At 39.9% G+C, this 19,710-nt stretch overlaps 1 protein-coding gene across 5 annotated transcripts in view; it reads right to left on the bottom strand.

Moving 5' to 3' along the window:
• Window positions 1-239: 239 nt before the first annotated feature.
• PLEKHA2 (pleckstrin homology domain containing A2) overlaps window positions 240-19,710 on the bottom strand; it is an 83,689-nt gene continuing 64,218 nt past the window's right edge. For all 5 annotated transcript variants that reach the window (XM_075207018.1, XM_075207014.1, XM_075207015.1 and 2 more), the window contains 3 exons: window positions 11,850-11,913; window positions 3,911-3,988; window positions 240-1,060 (listed from right to left, as the gene is read on the bottom strand). In XM_075207018.1, the coding sequence (XP_075063119.1) occupies window positions 746-1,060; window positions 3,911-3,988; window positions 11,850-11,913 (457 nt within the window). In that variant the 3' untranslated portion in view covers window positions 240-745. The remainder of the gene's footprint in view (window positions 1,061-3,910; window positions 3,989-11,849; window positions 11,914-19,710) is intronic.

Here is a 19,710-nt window from a genome sequence, read left to right as displayed (position 1 = left end):
TTCAGGTACACTGGGGAACTATTCATGGAGCTACTTTAAACCATGTGATTGCATAGTACGTCAGTTCATTCTACATAACTAGAAACTCAGCTCATATACAATACAGTCTAAATTCCACATTCCACCTTCACGTTCCCCATCACTGGTTGTGTGTAATAATAAAGTTATATAAGGAGGGGGAGGGCTGTAGTTATCAAACAGCAAAATCAGTTGGTGCTGCAATTAGTGGAAACACTTCATGATATTACAACATTCTACTTTCTTTAATATTGGATTCACATTTATCATACCGTTTCTGCTGTAACATCAAAGCCCTAAAGCCTAAGGTGGAACAGCATGACACGAAATATCACGATGAGCACAACACACTATATAAACCAAAGGGGAAATAGAAACAACTGTTAAATGCAACATTTGTCAGCTCATAATATACACCAAACCATAGAGGATTTAGCAGAACGTAATTAATATGGCCCCATATTATTATTTCTATTATTGAGTCATAAAAGAAAAAAAAGATAAGAATATTTCACAGTCAAGTGCCCGGTTAAGGCCGTAACAATCAATAAAGCATTCTCAGTTGAACCTCTCCTAAAAAAAGTGAATACTGTATAATGGTGCAGGGTGCATGCAGCCACCCCCCCCCCCCTCCTGGAAATAAGAATACTGCAATATATAATGATGCAGTCTATATGCACAATAGATTGTTTCCCTGTAGACCAAAGTGACGTGAGCTGTGACTTGGTTACACATCTGAAGTACGGATGTTTGTGTCATCTAGACTATATGGAAATGGATCATCTCTTGGCCGTTGGGGCTCGGACATATGTCTGGATCTTCCCATCCCTTCAACATAATCGCTAGAGCCCCCCAGTGTCTTTGCTCCAGACAGCTCTGTTTCGTATTTGGGTACTGGGGTCCAGGGCTGCCAGGATGATTTCATTGACGTACACTTCTCCAGTGGCCTTTTGGCATCACAGTGTGGCAAGGAGTGGACAGAAGCCGGGGAGGAGACTGGCGTGGAGGCACGGTTTAAAGACATGGTGCGTGCAAAGGAGTCCTGTGGAGAGAAATAATGGTTTATAGGTTTATAATTTATAGTTATCAACTCTGTGCTACAATTATATGGAGGGCATAGGGTACGTTCATGTAAGCCCCTGACCATAAATAGTGGTTCTAGTGTTGTAACCACCATTTTGCTGGCATGCCACCATCCACCTCAAACTTACCCAGAAACCCCCGCACAGGGAATATGGCATAACGATGAAGCATTTTACTGGATGAAATGCAATTTATGTAATAAAGGGATGTAGAGAGAGAATTGTGTAACTTTAATTATGTAATATGATTAAAGCTATAAATTTTAGAATAATTTGATTGACATATCCAGCATGTTTATTGCAATGAATGATGCAACATTCTATTAATTATGAACAAAACACATTTTGAAAAGCATTTTTGAGGAGTGTTGTATTACATCATGGCACATATTACAATAATAAAAGATAATGTCACATCAATATATTTTTTTCTGACTCCTTTATGCGTTATGTTACCATTTATTAACATCAATTAGACATGTATTTGTTAATAGCATGTGCTGTTCTATTGGAGCTCCCTGTTGACTCCCACAATGCATTTACCTGTGAAGAGAATAAGATGCACTGCGGAAACGCAAACAGAACACTACCGTAATTCTATCAAATGTTAGTAACAACGACATGATATATGGTGACACATGCCAATGGTTTCTAATGTCATAGCTATTTACATAGCTAATAGCTATTTACATGCATTATCTAACATTAAAAATGCCACTTTAATTAACATCAGTGGATAGGAGGCCTTACTTCTTGGAGCTAGTTTGTTAAGGTATTAAAGCACATCTGACAAAATTCCCAGTGGGAAAACTGGGGCCAATAAGACCACATCCCTTATCCACCCAAACCACACTCTGATATGCTCAAATCACACCCATCTTCTGTGAGGACAAACCCCTTGGATATCAGGACTGTTGGCAGTGGAGACATTTTATGGCATAAAGTACTCATGGGAATGGCCATCAATTCACTAGGAACCAGTGACCTTAGTAAGAATGCAGCCAATCAACTCACTAGGAACCAGTGACATCACTTAGAACACAGCCTATCAACACTGAGTACAACAAACAAACTTTTTCTTTATATATATGTTATGCTATAATATATATATATATATATATATATATATATATATATATATATATATACACACATGATTTTATTGCCGCTTATAGTGGGGATTAAAAACCCCTTCCCTTTGGTATTTACCAAACATTATTGCCTGGGCCCAGAGCTACTAACCCAAGGTTAACTTGTTGTTTTGCTGAGCCAGACTCCAAAATGCACATGCATGAGCAGTTATGGGCTTTCCATTCCACTAATGTGGAAAGTGGAATTAAATTAAATAAGAAATATACTGCTGCAATGCAAAGCATGAGAAAGCCATCATCAGCGAAAGCCAAGAAATCCTACCGGTGGTAACCCTTTGTAGGATGAAGCAAAGAAAAGCTTTAACTCGGTTCTGTTTATGCCAACACTATGGCTTTTCACCCTTTATTAATTCTGCCTACACATGTGCTGATCAACAATAGGGTCTTCCTCAGAAAACCTATATAATAGTGAGTATGTACAAAAAATAATGCAATCCTCCAAACATTGTGCCGTGTTCTTTGCTGCATCAATAAACATAAACCTCATGGGCATCACTAAGTAGTATCTGTGCGCAGTCTTTAAACAATATTTTCATCCCTTCCAATCAACTGAAACGAAGCCCGAAACAAAGGAATGTGTACCCCAAAATGATTGATTGTTTTGTAACCAGAAGTTACTAGGCTATTTGTTTTATTTTATGTATAATGCTAAACTAATTTAGCAATAACTTTATTTAAAAATGTAACTGTACTATTTATATACGTGTTAATATTATATTTTGCAATATTTCATAGAAAGGTTAAGTCGAAAGCTGCCAGAGACATGTAAACCTGTGCCAGCCACTTTGAGGGCAGATTTATTGCACAGTTTATGTTGACAGTATGATATGAATCTGGCTGGGACGCCGAGCCTCAAATTGCTAAATCTTGTTTTTCTGCATGGAAAGTTACTAAATTAATCTTGTGAAATCTTATTTTAGGTGCAAAGGAAAATGTTCAAATACCTTAAAAAATATGAAACATGTGTATAACAAACGTGCGTTTTAGAGGACATTAATAATATATTAACATGAACTTCCTGATGTTCTAGGTGTGCTCCTGATATGGGAGCTGCATGTCAGTGTGTAAAAAGGTTGTTTTAAAATGTTTTTTTACCTTCATATAAAGTGTGACCGACACATCTGCACTTTCTAGTGTCAAGAGTGGATGCGTAGGCAGCGCAAGACTCAACTCAAGAGGTATCTTGTACCTCCCAGCCGTCAGTCCTGATTTTAGGGGACTGTCCTGTTGTCCCGATAGTCAGCACTGGTGAGGAAAGGGAAGTTGAGAGCTCTTGCATGCTTCTGTGGCATGGAGCACGCCCTAACCCAGTGATGGCTAACCTGTGACACTCCAGGTGTTGTGAAACTACAAGCCCCAGCATGCTTTGCCAGTAGATAACTAACTGATAGCTGGTAAAGCATGCTGGGGCTTGTAGTTTCACAACACCTGGAGTGTCACAGGTTAGCCATCACTGCCCTAACCTGACATGACCACGCCCTCTGCAATGTGGGATCCCCATCTTGAGACCACAACCCTTTTTACATAGTGACAATTTTGGAAGGTATAGTATCTCACAACTGCTTGAGAAAGGGGCTGTTTTACTATTATTTCATGTCTGTATAAAGTTCTTTATTAACATGTATTTTACAAAAGATATCTAGAAATATATATACATACCCGGCAGCGGGTCCTGAAGGTTTGAATGGCGGCATTTATGGCCTTTATCCAGCTGTCCATCTCTTGAGGACTGTCAGCCTATGAGAAAATAATACAGTTAATACATTCTGCACCCAATAAACTAGACTTAAGGTCCCACAGTAGGTGAGAGACACATCACATTGACTTGATTAATCTAATAACATTACGTATAATTATTACATTGTTAAGGATGTTTGACTAGGATTACAGCATTGTTAATAATGTTCATTTCTTTGTATCCTGTGTCTTGTTGGTATAGAACAGACGTGTCAAACTCACGGCCGAAACGCATATTTTTGCGGCCCTGAATTGCTAAAAACAAGTTGAATGCGGCCCATATTTTATTTAATTCAGTTGAATGACTTAACAAGTCTCTGAACTCACACGCAAACTGTTCTGTCGTATTCAGTCAACCTTCCCCGTCAGTGTCACGTGACACAAGTGTGCGCCGATTTTGCTTTCTTATGCTTAAAACATCATTATTCGTTTGGTAAGTTGGTGTCCATGTACATTTATCTGACAGTTTGTCGATTGTTTATCAAATGTATGACCCGTTTGTGCAGACGATGTATATTTATTTATTTTTAGTTTCTTCACACAATCTTAATTATTTGGCCCAATTGGGGTTTTTTGAGTTTGACATGCCTGTTATAGAACAATCTGTAGCCAATTATATTACAAAAAGGCTGACAGCAAAACAGATTATTTCAGGAGATGAGTGTACCGACCTTTTGACTGTGTACGTGTGTACAGGGCTGCATGTGACTCTGGCAGTGTTCTGATGTGAGTAATGAAGACACGTGGGAAATCACTAGAGATGGTCACTGACCCCCGTGTTTTGGTTTTGGATCTGGATTACCTTTGTGTTTTGGTTTTGGAAAACCACCATTGAGTGTTTTGGTTTTGGTTTTGTTTGGTTTTGTTTTGCTATTTTGTTGGAAAATCAATGTTTTTGGGCATAAAATAACCAAATTTAGTGCTCCACCTGTTTCTTGGATAAGTAATGTAATTGTAAAGCTAATAAATTATCAAAAAAACTGTTTAATTCCTGGTAGGCCATCATTAATTCTACACACAAACCAGATTGTCTTCCTCTCCATCTATGCATATTGGCAATGCAGACATTGTCTTTGGATGTATATTACACCCTACACTTATAGTTAAATATCTAAAGAAATGGACAAAGGCAGTTTGGTCTCTGTCTCTATAGCCACCCCCCCCCTCCACTTGTAGTTGAATAAAAAAAAAAAAAAGCAGCCTGGATAGACTGAACAATATAAAAAATAAATGGACAAAGGCAGTTTGGTATCTGTCTGCATCGGACCGTCCCCCCCCCCATCCACTTGTATTAAAATAGAAAAGTAGCAGCCTGCATAGACTGTAGAATTAGAATATTAAAAGAAAGGGACAAAGGCAGTTTGGTATCTGTCTGCATCCTAATCATCCACATCATCATATGCGCCCTCGTCGCCTACACAAATCTCCCCCTCATCCTCTTCTAATTCCAAAGTGGCATCCTCAATTTGTGTATCACCGGCTACACTCGGGCTGTTCAGGCACACATCAGCAGAACTGCTGAAAGGGCCCTTCTTTATGGGTACATTATCAGAATGCTCACGATTGGACATACCACTGTTGGATGGACTCTCCACAGGGATTGGCCTTAGTGTTTTCTTGCAGCTCGGCTTTCACACGTAACAGTAGTTGTGCACCACTTTGGAATTCAAATTACTTGGTCTTACAAATTCTATAGACAAGCCTGCTTGTCTTCCTCTTCATCAATGACTCTTAGCAATTGAGCACTCGTCTTTGGGTGTATATTACATCCAAACCGTATGAGTGTAAATTAGTAAAAATACAGTTTAATCCCTGATAGGCCCTCCACCATCCTATGCATGTTAATAGTAGGATTGGTTGGAGTTATGGTCAAGGTCACACATTTTTAAAAAAAATCTTTCAAACCAGCCCAGATGTTAATCTGTTGTGCTCCTGCGTCATCCCTGCTTGTGTTTGGAAAGTGCATATTGGTGCCAGAACCTCACGTGCCAGAACTGCTGCCACTGGTGTCACACTGCTGCAGGACTTACACAATCAACCGCATCCTCATCGTCGGATACCCAAATCTCCCCCACATCCTCTTCTAAAGACAAAGTGTCATCCTCACTTGGTGTATCACCGGCTACACTCGGGCTGTTCAGGCACACATCAGCAGAACTGCTTAAAGGACCCTTCTTTATGGGTACACTAACAGAATGCTCATGATTAGACATCCCACTGTTGGATGGACTCTCCACAGGAATTGGTGTCATTTCTGATTCAGAGCAAACATTATCCTCTAATGCCTTACTGTTCTCTTGCAGCTCGGCTTTGACACGTAACAGTAGTTGTACACCACTTGTAGGCTCGTTAACATTTTTGGATCTGCCACTAATAGAAAAAGGCGAAGGCCTCATTCTCTCCTTGCCACTGTGTGTGTAGAATGGCATGATGGCATTTTTTTTTTTATCGGCAGTTAACTTTTCCTCAGTTGCACTTCGTTTTCGCTTCAACACAGTAAATTTTTTTTGGGTGTGTGTTTTTTTGGCTGATTTCAAAAGACGGTGTAGTTTGACATCGCCTTTCCCAGATGACGTACTGGGAACACTACCATCAGGACTGGTGACAGAACCTGGTTGCTCATTTTGCTCATATGTGGACTGGTTTGAATTCATTCTGAGCCCAAAGCACTTGTAGTGCTACAAATTGTTTTTGACACTGCTGCAAAATAGTACTTTTTTCACAGCCAGATAAATTTCAGCAAAAGAATGGTGGACACCCCAAAAGCCAATGGAAGTTCTAACTATATTAATTATTAAAGTGCTGCAATATAGTACTTTTTTCACAGCCAGATACATTTCAGCAAAATAATGGGGGACACCCCAATAGCACTTGGAGAGCCAGAAACTGAACAAAAAAACCCTTCTCTCTTCTCCTCTTACTGCTGTAACAATCTGGTATTAAGCTTTCAATGCTGTTTAATACAATCAATCACTGTCCCTGCGCTGATATAGCCAGTGTGACCTAACCCTGCTCTCTCTCTCTGTCAGATGGCGATGGATTGCTGTGGAGGCTGGTATTTATGCTTTTTAAATCTTGCGAGATCCGAGCTCAGAAAAACGAATACGTCACGATGACGTTTTGCCTCGATTTCGAAACCGAATGGGCGGGAGAGTACCGAGCATGCTCGGTTCGGTACTCGGATACCCTAAATTCGGTAGGATTCGGATCTTGGGGAACCGAGCCCACCCATCTCTAGAAATCACAGACTCAGAGTTTAATAGTGAAAGGAACAGGGACCCCAACAGCCCAGAGTAATGATTTGAGTCTCCTTTTCTACAACTTAGACTGTGGTTTTAAATGTACCTCTATATGAACCAAAGTTCATACATATTGAATTTGTTGGGTAATGTAGAACTGAAAGGAAGGGATATATCTGACATAGTTGGCCAGCTTAACATGTATTGCAAAATGTGGAGCTAAGAAACTTAAACACACAAGCATTACTATCTAGACTAATTAGCCCATTCCCGAAGCCCGAGGCTGCTCCATGCAGCCATTTTCCTGGGGCCCCGGGGTGCATCTCACATCCACAGCTGAAAACCTGTGGAGTGGGGGAGAGGGTAAACGGGAGAACCAATCGGATGCTGCAGTGTCTGCAGTAATTTACAAGTGTAAGATAAAAGTAGATTGCGTCATGTTTTCCCAAGAAAAGAGCACAAAACAAGACAAAAAAACAAAACACATTTTCTTTAGATTTGCACTGGTACAAATTATGCTCTTTGAGGACTTCCTACATTTAGAATTTAAGTTAGTAACATCAGGACTCTGTATGTACACAGGGTGGTATTAAATCTTTCTGCCTTTTCTATTTGGCCCAAGAGATATTACGAACACCATGGCAACTTACATGAAAGTGGAGATTTGAAACAAGGGGTCTCTTGTCTTGTCTCTTGGATGCCAGGATGAGACAGAAACTGTTTTAGCGCCTCTTTTGTCTATACGCCATTACTAGATTATGGGCCGATATGTCTTGGTGGACTCAGGACAATTGCCCCAATTGCCTCTTTACTAAACAGTCCTATATTTCACATATAACATAAACTGTACAAGTGTGTGAGCACATAACTGTCTTATATATGATCCTTCCTTGTAGGATATGATAAACAGTTGAATGTAATTTGTATCACCAATTTTAAGTAAGACCATGCTTTAATGTATAACTTCTTAGTACAGTGCAAAATAATCCCGAAGAGTGGGCATAAGCTGCTATGCTGGGGGTTATGCCTACAAACTACCATCTCTGCCTAGCCTGCTGCCAGTGATTGACCATCCAACAAAGGTAGAGGGGCACATGAAGAGAAGATCCATACTTTCATAAAGAAGATATGTGTGAGATCATTGAGCCAGGAGTGATGTCATTATAATCTACAGAGAGGTATCTTTGCAATGGTCAAATCCTGTCATTAAAGTGTTTATGTGTCAGAATTAAACTAAATAACCCATGTTTCCATGTAAAGGTTTCATTTTTGGAAATAGCAACTTTTCCACTAAAATGTAATGTACGTCCAAGACAAACACCCAATATTAGATCTGAAAATGTGTCTACTCATTGCTGAATTTTAAGGGAAGGAACATGAGCCTGTTCTGGACATCTTATTTAATTTTCTTTTTTCATGAGACCTGCCAAAATATATAATATCTACCAACAGAGTTAGACTATGATCAAATAGGGTAACAGTTTTGGGACCCATCCTAGGCTCCTAGGTGTACCACACTATGGTATGCTCCACACATTGTTAATATCAAGATCAACATCACATTCCACAGACCTAATGAGCCACATAACCCTTTGTCTGCAAAGATGAAAAGGGGGAACCGTAGACATGGAGTCATCAGCTGTAACTTGTTAAATGGAACTGATGGAGCTCATAATGGAGCTGGTGAAGTCCAGCCTGCTCTGTGGATCTTTGGCATATGCTGTTACTGTTGCCATGAAAGGAAAGAAAGTCCCAGTTGGCAGTGCCCCAGCAAAGATCTTTGTTTCATCTGTCCAAAACCTCCATACGATACACACACTGGAGACAGCTAGAGCTATGTGACCTTCTGAGACACTCATAGTATTAGTTGTACCAGGAACCTCCACAGACACAAACCTCTTTACTGGGACACTGCTCGGTCTGCTATTCTCCATGACATCAGAAGCAACACACAGCACCAATGTAAAGGTAAGGACTTTACCAATCCCTTCACCAATGCCAATGCACTATTGCCAGGGTTGAGTGGGGGTTAGCGAAATATAAAAATAAGTGTGGTAGACAGCCTCAAACCTTGCCGTTATTTGTATTTTACATATGCACCTGCACTCCCGCAAAAGAGGGTGCTTCATCATTTCTCGGGTGTAGTTCCAACAGTGGAATGTGGGTGTGCACCTATGTGTTATAGGAGAGATTGGCACCAAAAGAAACATGCTACACATCTGCCTATTTTTTGTGGCCGGTGAATGCACCCTATTGGTTTATTTCCTGAAAGCAGGAAGCCTATGGGGAGTTGCATTGTTTTGTGCAGACATATTTACTGACATGTTATTTCAATAATAATTCTTGCACATGGGTTTTATATATGTAAAGCGCTACAGAATTTGCTGGCGCTATATAAATAAAGGTTGATAATGATGATGATATATGTACAATTATTTTCTTTTACATTTTGTATATATTTTTGACTGCTTCTATATTAAATTTACTGCTAGCAATTGAGCCAAAAATGTGCTGCTGATGCCTAATGTTTTGGGTCATTTTTAGTTCATATTTTTTGGGACACATAACCATGGTTAGCTACTTTGATTGGGTGTCTACCTCCTAAAATCCACAATCTTGTATGCACCTATATTTATACACATAGAAGATGACTGAGGTTTGGGAAATGGAGTGCTTTGATGATCATTTCCAGCACTGGAGGTTAAAAAAAATGGAACAGCATTTGGCTTTGATCCTCCCAAACTTGCCTCTAACTCACCTACCCATATCTGCAATTTGCTAACCTCTGGGCCACTTCTGCTGATGCTGGGAATATGGACTATCCCAGGAAAATCAAAACTTTTGGGGGGATTACTGATGAGGAGGGAGTAGGGAGGAGGTGGCACGGCAATATCCACCTGGAGGAAGTTATGTTAATCTGAATCTGTTTTACAGTAGATGGTGCATTATTCCTTATAATATACAAGCTTGAATTTGAAACATAGGGTGTTTGCGGTTGGTGTAGTATGGAATTTGTGAACGATTATCCGCTGAGACCTAGTATAGTATCTCTAAATACAGTATCAAAAAAAAGCACAGTTTAGAAGACTTACAGGACTCATTGGTTTGGGAACAAAACAGATAGCAGCTCAGAGACCCAACAATCCAATCTGTGGAATCAGCACAGGGTGGTGGCTGTCTTGTGGTGGGGGCACTTATGGTGGGGACGTTGTTGCATCACTAGCCAGCATCTGATGCAATTAGTTGACATGTGATGTTGTTATGTAATATTGAGTGCTGCCATTTGATTAAATATATTAATCAGTGAGATTGTTATCATCATCATTATAGTTTATTTATTAGGTGCTATAGAATTTGCAGCGCCGTAGAATCAACAAAATATAAACAGAACAAAATGCAAATAAGTATGGGCAAGAGAAGCCATGGCATCAGGAAAATGAGTACAAGTTGGTACATAAGAAAAATCAACAATGTTAGAAAATACAACTGGATCAAGGCAATCCTTTCAAAGAGGACGAGGAGAGGACATCCAAGAGGGGTGGGGATGAAGAGATGATAGAGGTGGAGGGTAGAGTAGAAGAGGTAGGTGAAGTGAGAGGAGGGACTTGTTATAGGATGGGGTAGAAAAGCAAATGGAGACAAAAGGGGTGTACCATCTTGTACTCAGAGTGTAAGGGGCATATGGAGAGTGAGCAGAGAGATGTCTTTAGATGAAGCAGGCAGGGGCGGATCTAGAAAAAATTTCTACCCGGGCGATTTAGGCCTCACCCCCTTTCTGCCATCTAAGGCTGCCGGCGGCTGCACACTATGTGCAGGTCCGTTCGGCAGTGACAATGTGCTGCCTGGCTGCTGTGATTGTGTTTAAAACACAATCAGTGCAGCCGGGCAGCACATTGTCACTGCCGAGCGGTCCTGCACATAGTGTGCAGTCGCCGGCAGCAAGTCCCGATCGCCCCCCCCCCCCCTCCCCCTGGATCTGCCACTGGAAGCAGGGTAGGTAAGTGTGAAAAGGTGAATTTTGAGGCAGTGCCTGAGAGATTGGAGGTTGGGGGTGGGTGTGGTCAGATGGGGAATGAAGTTCCAAAGGTGGGGAGGAATTCATGTGAAGTCCTGAAGGCAGGAGTGTGAGGTGGTTATAGGAGAGGAGGAAAGATCAAGCTCAATGACAGAATTGAGTGGGTAAGTAGGGGAGTATTTCTTGACAAAGTCAGATATATAGGAGGAGGGTTTATATGTGAGGGCAAGCAGTTTGTATTGTATTCTGAAGAACATGGGGAACAAGTGGAAAGCTTTGCAAAGAGACAACAGCATGGCCAATGGTCTTGCTGACATGCCGGGAGAGGAAATGGTGAGTATTAGCAATATAGCAAATGTGGAAGTGACAGGACTGGGCGAGGGACTGGATGTGGGTAGTGACATTGAGGTTGGAGTCAATAATGACCTTCAGGCAGCACATATGATGAAGTTGTGATGTGATGTTTAATACTGCCATCTGATGCCATAAACTTGTGATGTTGATTTTCAATATGGCTATCAGACTTTTGGAAATGTTTGTATGGCTTCATTTCTTAATATACATAACCACTAGTATATTGTAATTTTTTAAAAATAAATAACTTTACCTGGATATAGAATGTCCTGGGACCAGTAATGATTTCAAACAGATTGTCTCTCATCAGTAAATCCCTACAAGAATAAAGGCATTTTATAAACAATGATTTAAAACATGCATCAATAAAGTACACCTGTCAAGTACACACAGTGGAGGCTGACATTTTTTGGGCTGAACCAATATTTATGAGAATGCCACTATTCAATACACTAGCCAACCATTACATTAATAATGTTCCCTATCAGTGTAATAGGGACATTATCTACGTTTTGAGATGCCCAGAATCATCATACAGTGTAACGCTGGCATTATCTGTGTTTAGAGATACTCAATGTGATTATATTGTACACTCTGGCATTGTCAGTGAAGTTAAATACATGAATTTTCTCTGAACAGCCTTCATGTGACCCACACACAGTGCTAGACATGACCTCATTAAGATGGGAAGTAATTATGATATTCCAGTAATTATGTTTAGCAGCTAATGTGTGATGGCTATCCAGATGTCTGACTGAGCTCAGTAAGTGTCAGGGCACAAACCAGACAGTGTCAGGTTCTGTACATTATGTGCACACATCTACACCACCCACATTCACATCTCATGTCAGCCTGGACAGGCAGAGCTGTGCTCTAAACAACTTAACCTGCTTACTGAAACTGATAATGAATAAGCTGCTCTGTATAATGATGCCGAGTATCTCTATACACTGATAATGAATAAGCTGCTCTGTATAATGCAGTGTATAGAGATACTCGGCATCATTATACAGTGCAGCGTGATCATTATCAGTGTATAGAGATACTCGGCATCATTATACAGTGCAGCGTGATCATTATCAGTGTATAGAGATACTCAGCATCATTATACAGTGCAGTGTGATCATTATCAGTGTATAGAGATACTCAGCATCATTATACAGTGCAGCGTGATCATTATCAGTGTAAAGAGATACTCAGCATCATTATACAGTGCAGAGTGATCATTATCAGTGTATAGAGATACTCATCGTCATTATACAGAGCAGCATCCTCAATTACCCCAAAACTGTCCCGATTTAGGTTGGACAGTACCGACTCTGGTTTCTGATATCTTGCACGGAATGTTGGGGGTATGTCACAGTGGTGATAGGAAGCCACTACTACGCAATGCAAGGGTATTTTCAGGGGAAGGGAGTGGAGTCCGGGAGGACCTAATTGGTGAGGAGAGTCGTGGTGGCCAGCAGCTGACTGTTTCATCTTTCATGTCTGCACCTTCCACGGTTTCTCCTTATTCCAACTCTACAACAACAGCGGTAGCTGCACAAAAATGCCAGTTACCAATTACTGCTTTATTATTGGTGGGTGATAAAGCATTCACATTAGAGTAGCCACACACTTTCTCTACCACCCGATACAATCGCTATTCTGCTATATGTTATATCAATTGTTCCTCACACCTGTTAGATCGTGAGCTCATTTTGACAGTGTTATATTTGCCTTCTGTTTCATGTCATTGTACATAAATTGTTTGTATTATGTTCTCCTCAATATACAATGTGTAATAAGTTGGTGCTTTATAATTAAAGGTTAATAATAATCATAATAATTATGATAATTATTAATAAGATATTTAGCACCATTATACACTGTTCATTATCAGAGAATAAAGATAATCATATAACAATGTTATATGGTGCAATATGTTTATTATCAGCCTATAGAAATACTTGGTATCAATATGTAATGCATAGAGACAATTCCCATCATTGTATAGTGCAATGTGTTAATTATATGCGTACGTAGAAGTATTTGCACCCTAAACTCTCCTCCCATACTTGAACTCTTCAAACTCTTCCTGGAAACCCATTTTTTTTTTGTAGAGCCTACCCTACTCCCACCTAAACTAATCCCACTGGTGCACCTGTACTGTCCCAATGTCCACTCTGATCCACACTCACTCCTCTGATCCACACTCTTTTTATCAGCCTTTTTCCCACTAAATTGTAAGCTCTTATGCATCTGTATTTATTTATTCTGCCTTATATTTCCATATTTTATGTACACCCAGTTTGCCCAATGTCCCACACTGTAGAGAACTGTGGCACTTTACAAATCAACAATGATAACAATAATAATGATACAGTATTGTGCATTTATTAGCAGTGTAGTTGGGCTTTCTGACTTTATATGTATAAGCTTTTAACATTATTATCTGTCACTGTAAGGACTGTCTTGCAAGCAATAGTTACATCTCAGAGAGGCACAGTGGATTCAATCTTGAGACTATTCAGTCTATCTTGATGCACAATTATTTAATTCTTGTTGGCACATATTATTTGCAGGGGGTGGGGACGGCCATGGGCACCCGTTTCACCCTCAGCTATGTAAATCTATAAGTGGGTGAATTTGAAGTACAATATGTGTGAAGAGGTGAATATAGGGTGAACCTGGTGCTTTATGGCCATTATATCAATGATCCGTTTATGGGATGGGGATTTGATTTTGTTTCACATTTGAACCAATGATTTCAACCTCAGGTTCATGCACACTTTTAATAAGATCTGCACTAACTTCCTGGATGTGACCTCCACTATACTGGAATGTAAAATTATTACTTCTAACTACCAGAAACGGTTTATACTAATGATTATTTACATATTAATAGTGCTCAAATTAAGGACAGCTTTTGCATCTAAAAAGAAGCTTTTCATCAAAAGAGATATTTGATTCACAGGCCAAGCATATGATCAGCCACTTTTTAGGCAGAGGCTATTCATCAGACATCTTAACTAGAGTTTATAATGCAATTAGTGGTTTGGACAGAAATATTTTTCTTCAGATATATCCAAGTATTGAAGAAAATAAAACAATTGATACAATTATATGATAATTTAGCAATCATTATGAAGTTTATTAAATCACCCTATAAAATAAAAAATACTGAAGAAGAATTATCCCATTCTCAAACAAGGGATCTACCTTCCAGCTGATCCATTAGTTATCTTTTAAAAAGGGACAAATCTAAACAATATGTCATCTCCTAGCTATTCGAAACCTAAAGAGAACAGTGGTAATGGTGAAGGTGGCAACAAGAATATTAATTGTCTTCCAGTTCGACCACATGGACTCTTTAAATGTAATACATCTTGGTTCACATGTAGGTATGTCATCAATAGGGCTATGGAAGCCATTTCTTATACATACAATACTGAGTTTAAAATGAATAGCTTCATCAATTACAATACAAGTTGTGTAATCTACCTATTGCAAAGTATATACAGTATATAAGAAGAACATCTAGTAAAGTATAGGTTTGCTGAACACTGACATAACATTATTATTAAGAATAAGCTCCAAAGTATACCATGACACTTTGAGATGTGCCAGATTATGGATCCCACTGATTTGGGAGTCATAAAGATCGAGTATGTGCCTAACATCAAATGAGAAGGTGACGGATACAAATGTCTTTGCAGACAAGAAGACTATTGGATATTCAACTTGGGGTCTCTTTACCCTGATGGTGTAAATGAGGCAATAGACTTTAGCAATATCATATGACTGCGGCAGCTTCTATTTGTTTTACTTTAGAAACAGTGGTGGAAGTGAGCCAATATTCGGTAGTATGGCATACTGCACTCAGGGGCGGATCTAGGCAACTGCTGTACCCGGGGCGATTTAGGCCCCGCCCCCTTTCTAATTTCTAAGGCTGCCGGCGGCTGCACAGTATGTGCAGGTCCGCTTGGCAGTGACAGTGTGCTGCCCGGCTGCTCTGATTGATTTAAAACACAATCAGAGCAGCCGGGCAGCACACTGTCAATGCTGAACGGACCTGCACAGTGTGCAGCCGTCAGCAGAAAGCCCCTGCTAGGGGGGGGGGGGGGGGGGCGACCCTGGATCCGCCACTGACTGCACTTCTCCTACAGCTTTGTTTGTAAAACTATCAAATTCCATTCACTTACATTTTCCCTATCGTCACTTCTAAATATCCACTTTGACCACTGTTCAGCAATGTTACTTTAGAATATTTGTTAATTGGTCTGTATTATAATATTTTTCCAATGATATGTTCTGAATTTATCATAGCTAGCTAACACATATTAACATCATCACTAGTTTATCAGCCTGTAATCCTCTATATTCTCCTTAGTTATTAGGTGGCAAGTCTTCTTCATCTTTGATTTAGGTTGGAGATAAGACATTATTTCATTGCCCAGATCAATCAGTTTTTATTGATTTATTTCTATTAGGTGTGTACTTTACACACTGGATATATGTTACAACGTGAATAAGTTTCAGAATATGGTATTGTCGTTTATTTTAATGTTGTATGTTACTGATTTGTATTATCATCATGGGACATTTGTTAGACAACCTGAATGGTATATACTATAATTGTGAGTGTTACCAAACAATACCATTCAATATTATTTATTGCACCATCAGATATCAATAGATATCCATCTAGATGTGATTAACGACACATTTTTAATGTTTATCTCTATGAGCTAGACAGGTTTTTTCCATTTATAATCCCCATATTCACCACCTGGTAGTGTTTTAAAACAGAGGAACACACTACCATATTGAGGGAATCTTATTTTCAATTAATTTTCAGCATTTTGTATTTTGCTGTTTATGATCAAGTACATTGTCAAATAGGTTCCTCCATGTAGTGGTGCACAGTGGTATATATTTGAGCTATATAACATTTAGAGGGCTAAAACTTAATTTGCCAATCAGTCTGTAATAATTTCCAAATAATCATTAAATTGTTTTGGCATTTAAGTGGTTCAATGCATATATCAACCACAAGGGGGCATGGATATTGCAGTTACTTAGCCAAGAAAACACACCTATGTTTGTGGTGCTTTTACTCTTGTGAAGCAACATTCTAACTTCAACCACGCTGTTATTTGATATGGTAATGAGATATTATTATTAAGATTGTTGGGATGGTTGTTCCGATCTGTATGTTCTACATATGGTGTATAATTTATGCAGGCTTTATCCCAATTTGTATGATCATTCAACTGTGGGATGGTTTACAACATCTATTGGCACATTTGTTGTATGTTTTGTTTTCATGAATATATTAGAGACTGTTTTCTGAAACATTTTCACAAGTTTAATTAGGCCTTTTTGGGCTGCTTTAAATATTTGATTTACATGTGTTTTTTCCTGTGTCTTATAGAGGCTTTGCTGCCTCTTCGGTACAGCCGCTGGTATCAGAATTTTTAAATACATTTCAGCACCATGAGGTGGTTTTTCTTTGTTGACGTTATTTAGTTGTCGTGTTTAGCCCAGTACAAGAGCTAGACCAGTGTTGGCTAACCTGTGACACGCCAGATGTTGTGAAGTCCACTCCCAGCATACCCTTCCAGCAATAAGCTGCTATATATTGACAAAGCATGCTGGGACTTGTAGTTTCACAACACTTGGAGTGTCACAGGTTAGCCAACACTGAGTTAGACCATCATTCACACCTCTCTGTAATGCGTCCATTTTCCCCATTGTGGCTACATGTTCTTCTTACTTAAGCGCATGTAAAGAAACTGTGGGAGCAGCTGCAGTATTATAAACATAATATAAATTATAACCATGCAAATTAAAACAAATAAATCAGTTATTCTTGCGCTGGAGTCCCCTTGGATTTGTGCCCCTCGTGTGGCATGTTGTAGTGCTCTATTTACAATGTTCATGCAGTTAGAAAGAACAGTCTGCACTGTTTAATTATATAAGGGGATAGAAGACTTATACACTGTCCCTGTCTTTATACCAGATACAGCTGGCTTTGGGATAGAAGATAACTTCAGGGATAAGGGTATAGAATTAGGGTTTAGAATTGAAAGCAAGGGACAAGATACACTCGTAGTTACAATCCGAGAAGTTTTCTTCCAGGACACTGTAGGGAACATTTAAATGCCCAAATGTCACCAATACACACTATCCCACCTCAAAGATGCTTCCATTCATACCACATCACTCAGAGGCATTTTAAGCACATCCATCTAAAGAGTGATACACTCTCCCCCATTATTTAAATTTTCCTTCAAAGCCAAATACAAAAAACAAGGAGACATATCTCATCTTTGTACATACTGAATGGTTAGTGCGGTACATCACAATACAAAATAACCTCATAACATAACATACTTCCCAACAGCAGTCACAGAATCTCTGCAATGAAATGTACATTTCCTAGTAATAAATATGTATAAATATTCCCCATATATAAATATTATACACTACAGTCTCTAGGCTGCACATAGAGCCCTTGGTTGATCTTCTTCACTCAATAAGCTCTATAGAGACATTACTACTAGCAATGTAAAACCCTGGATGCCCAGCTCCATAGCGCTTGAACAGTCACTCAAATGTGAAAGTGTAAAAGTAACTGAAACTTATAACGTTCAACAAAAGCACCTGCCCTTGCCTTACATGTCCCCGTCCCCCCCCCTATTTTTCTGGGTTAGTAGAGACTGGTGGCTCTCAATAGGATCCCCTCTCCAAACAATCTCTGCAATAACAAGAACACAAATGCAGTACATTACAAATCCAACTGATTATAGTGGCATCTGTTCAGGACCCATCTGGCCTGGGGTGATATGTAAAATATCTTGCTTTAAGTTCATGAATAAGTCATTGTACTTTGTAATATTCCCACTCCTGGACATTTTCTTGGTGGGGTAATACCACACATTGAACTGCTTTCCAGACATACCATAATAATAGATGATCCAACTTTCTCTCGTTTGGCTCATCCCCTCAGGAGTCATCTCTCTAGGGGTCACCAATTCACTACTTTCAATTTGTAGGGTAGTTTCAGAGAGGCCTATCAGAAATACATTCCATTTGTTGTCTGTGTTCCCTGGGTTCTACATCGGCAACAGGCTCTGGTTGTTTTACAGGTTCCTCTTCTGCGGCAGTTGGTAGCTTCTTTGATCTCCTCTTACACCACGTCCACATCCATATATTCAAGAGTGGGGTCCATATATTCAAGAGTGGGGTCAGGCTCCTCATGGTTCAGTAGCTCAGGGGCAAACGCAGAATTTGAGGATTGAAGTTTCCACGCCACCAGTGGGCGTGGCCAGCATGTGTAGGGGCGTGGCTATAATTTTACACAAGCAGTAAGGCCCAACATTAGGGCAGCACGGTGGCATAGTGGTTAGCACATCTGCCTTACAGCACTGGGGTCATGAGTTCAATTCTCGACCATGGCCTTATCTGTGAGGAGTTTGTATGTTCCCCCCATGTTTGCGTGGGTTTCCTCCGGGTGCTCCGGTTTCCTCCCACACTCCAAAAACATACTGGTAGGTTAATTGGCTGATAACAAATTGACCCTAGTCTGTGTCTGTGTGTGTGTTGGGGAATTTAGACTGTAAGCTCCAATGGGGCAGGGACTGATGTGAGCGAGTTCCCTGTACAGCGCTGCGGAATTAGTGGCGCTATATAAATAAATGGTGATGATGAAATGGTGATGAACATTCCATTGGTCCATCAAAATGTGTATGCATTGCTATGTCTAGTGTGCAGCTACACGACACTAAGAACTGAATAAAAAAACTGTTATAATTACAATAAACGATAAGCAAAGTGACACTGTGCAGTCATAGAGAATGTGGCCAAACATCATACGCGATGCTTTGTACTGAGAGATTATTATAGATTATTCTGGTTATACATACAACTGAATGTTTCTATGCTTAACAGCCTAGATGCTGCATACAAAGAACAGACTTGCCAACTCTCCCGAAATATCCGGGAGACTCCCGCATTTTGCGAGAGTCTCCCGGGCTCCCGGGCGAGTGTGGCAATCCCCCGCATCTGGATAATTCTGCCCACTTCCTAGTGAAGTGGGCAGAATTAAGTCCCAAACGCCGCGATTCCCG

This window comes from Mixophyes fleayi, chromosome 4 (genome assembly GCF_038048845.1).
Source record: "Mixophyes fleayi isolate aMixFle1 chromosome 4, aMixFle1.hap1, whole genome shotgun sequence".
NCBI classification, from domain to species: domain Eukaryota; kingdom Metazoa; phylum Chordata; class Amphibia; order Anura; family Limnodynastidae; genus Mixophyes; species Mixophyes fleayi.
Note: the sequence above shows the minus strand (reverse complement) of the source record. Positions and strands in the feature narration are given on the sequence as shown.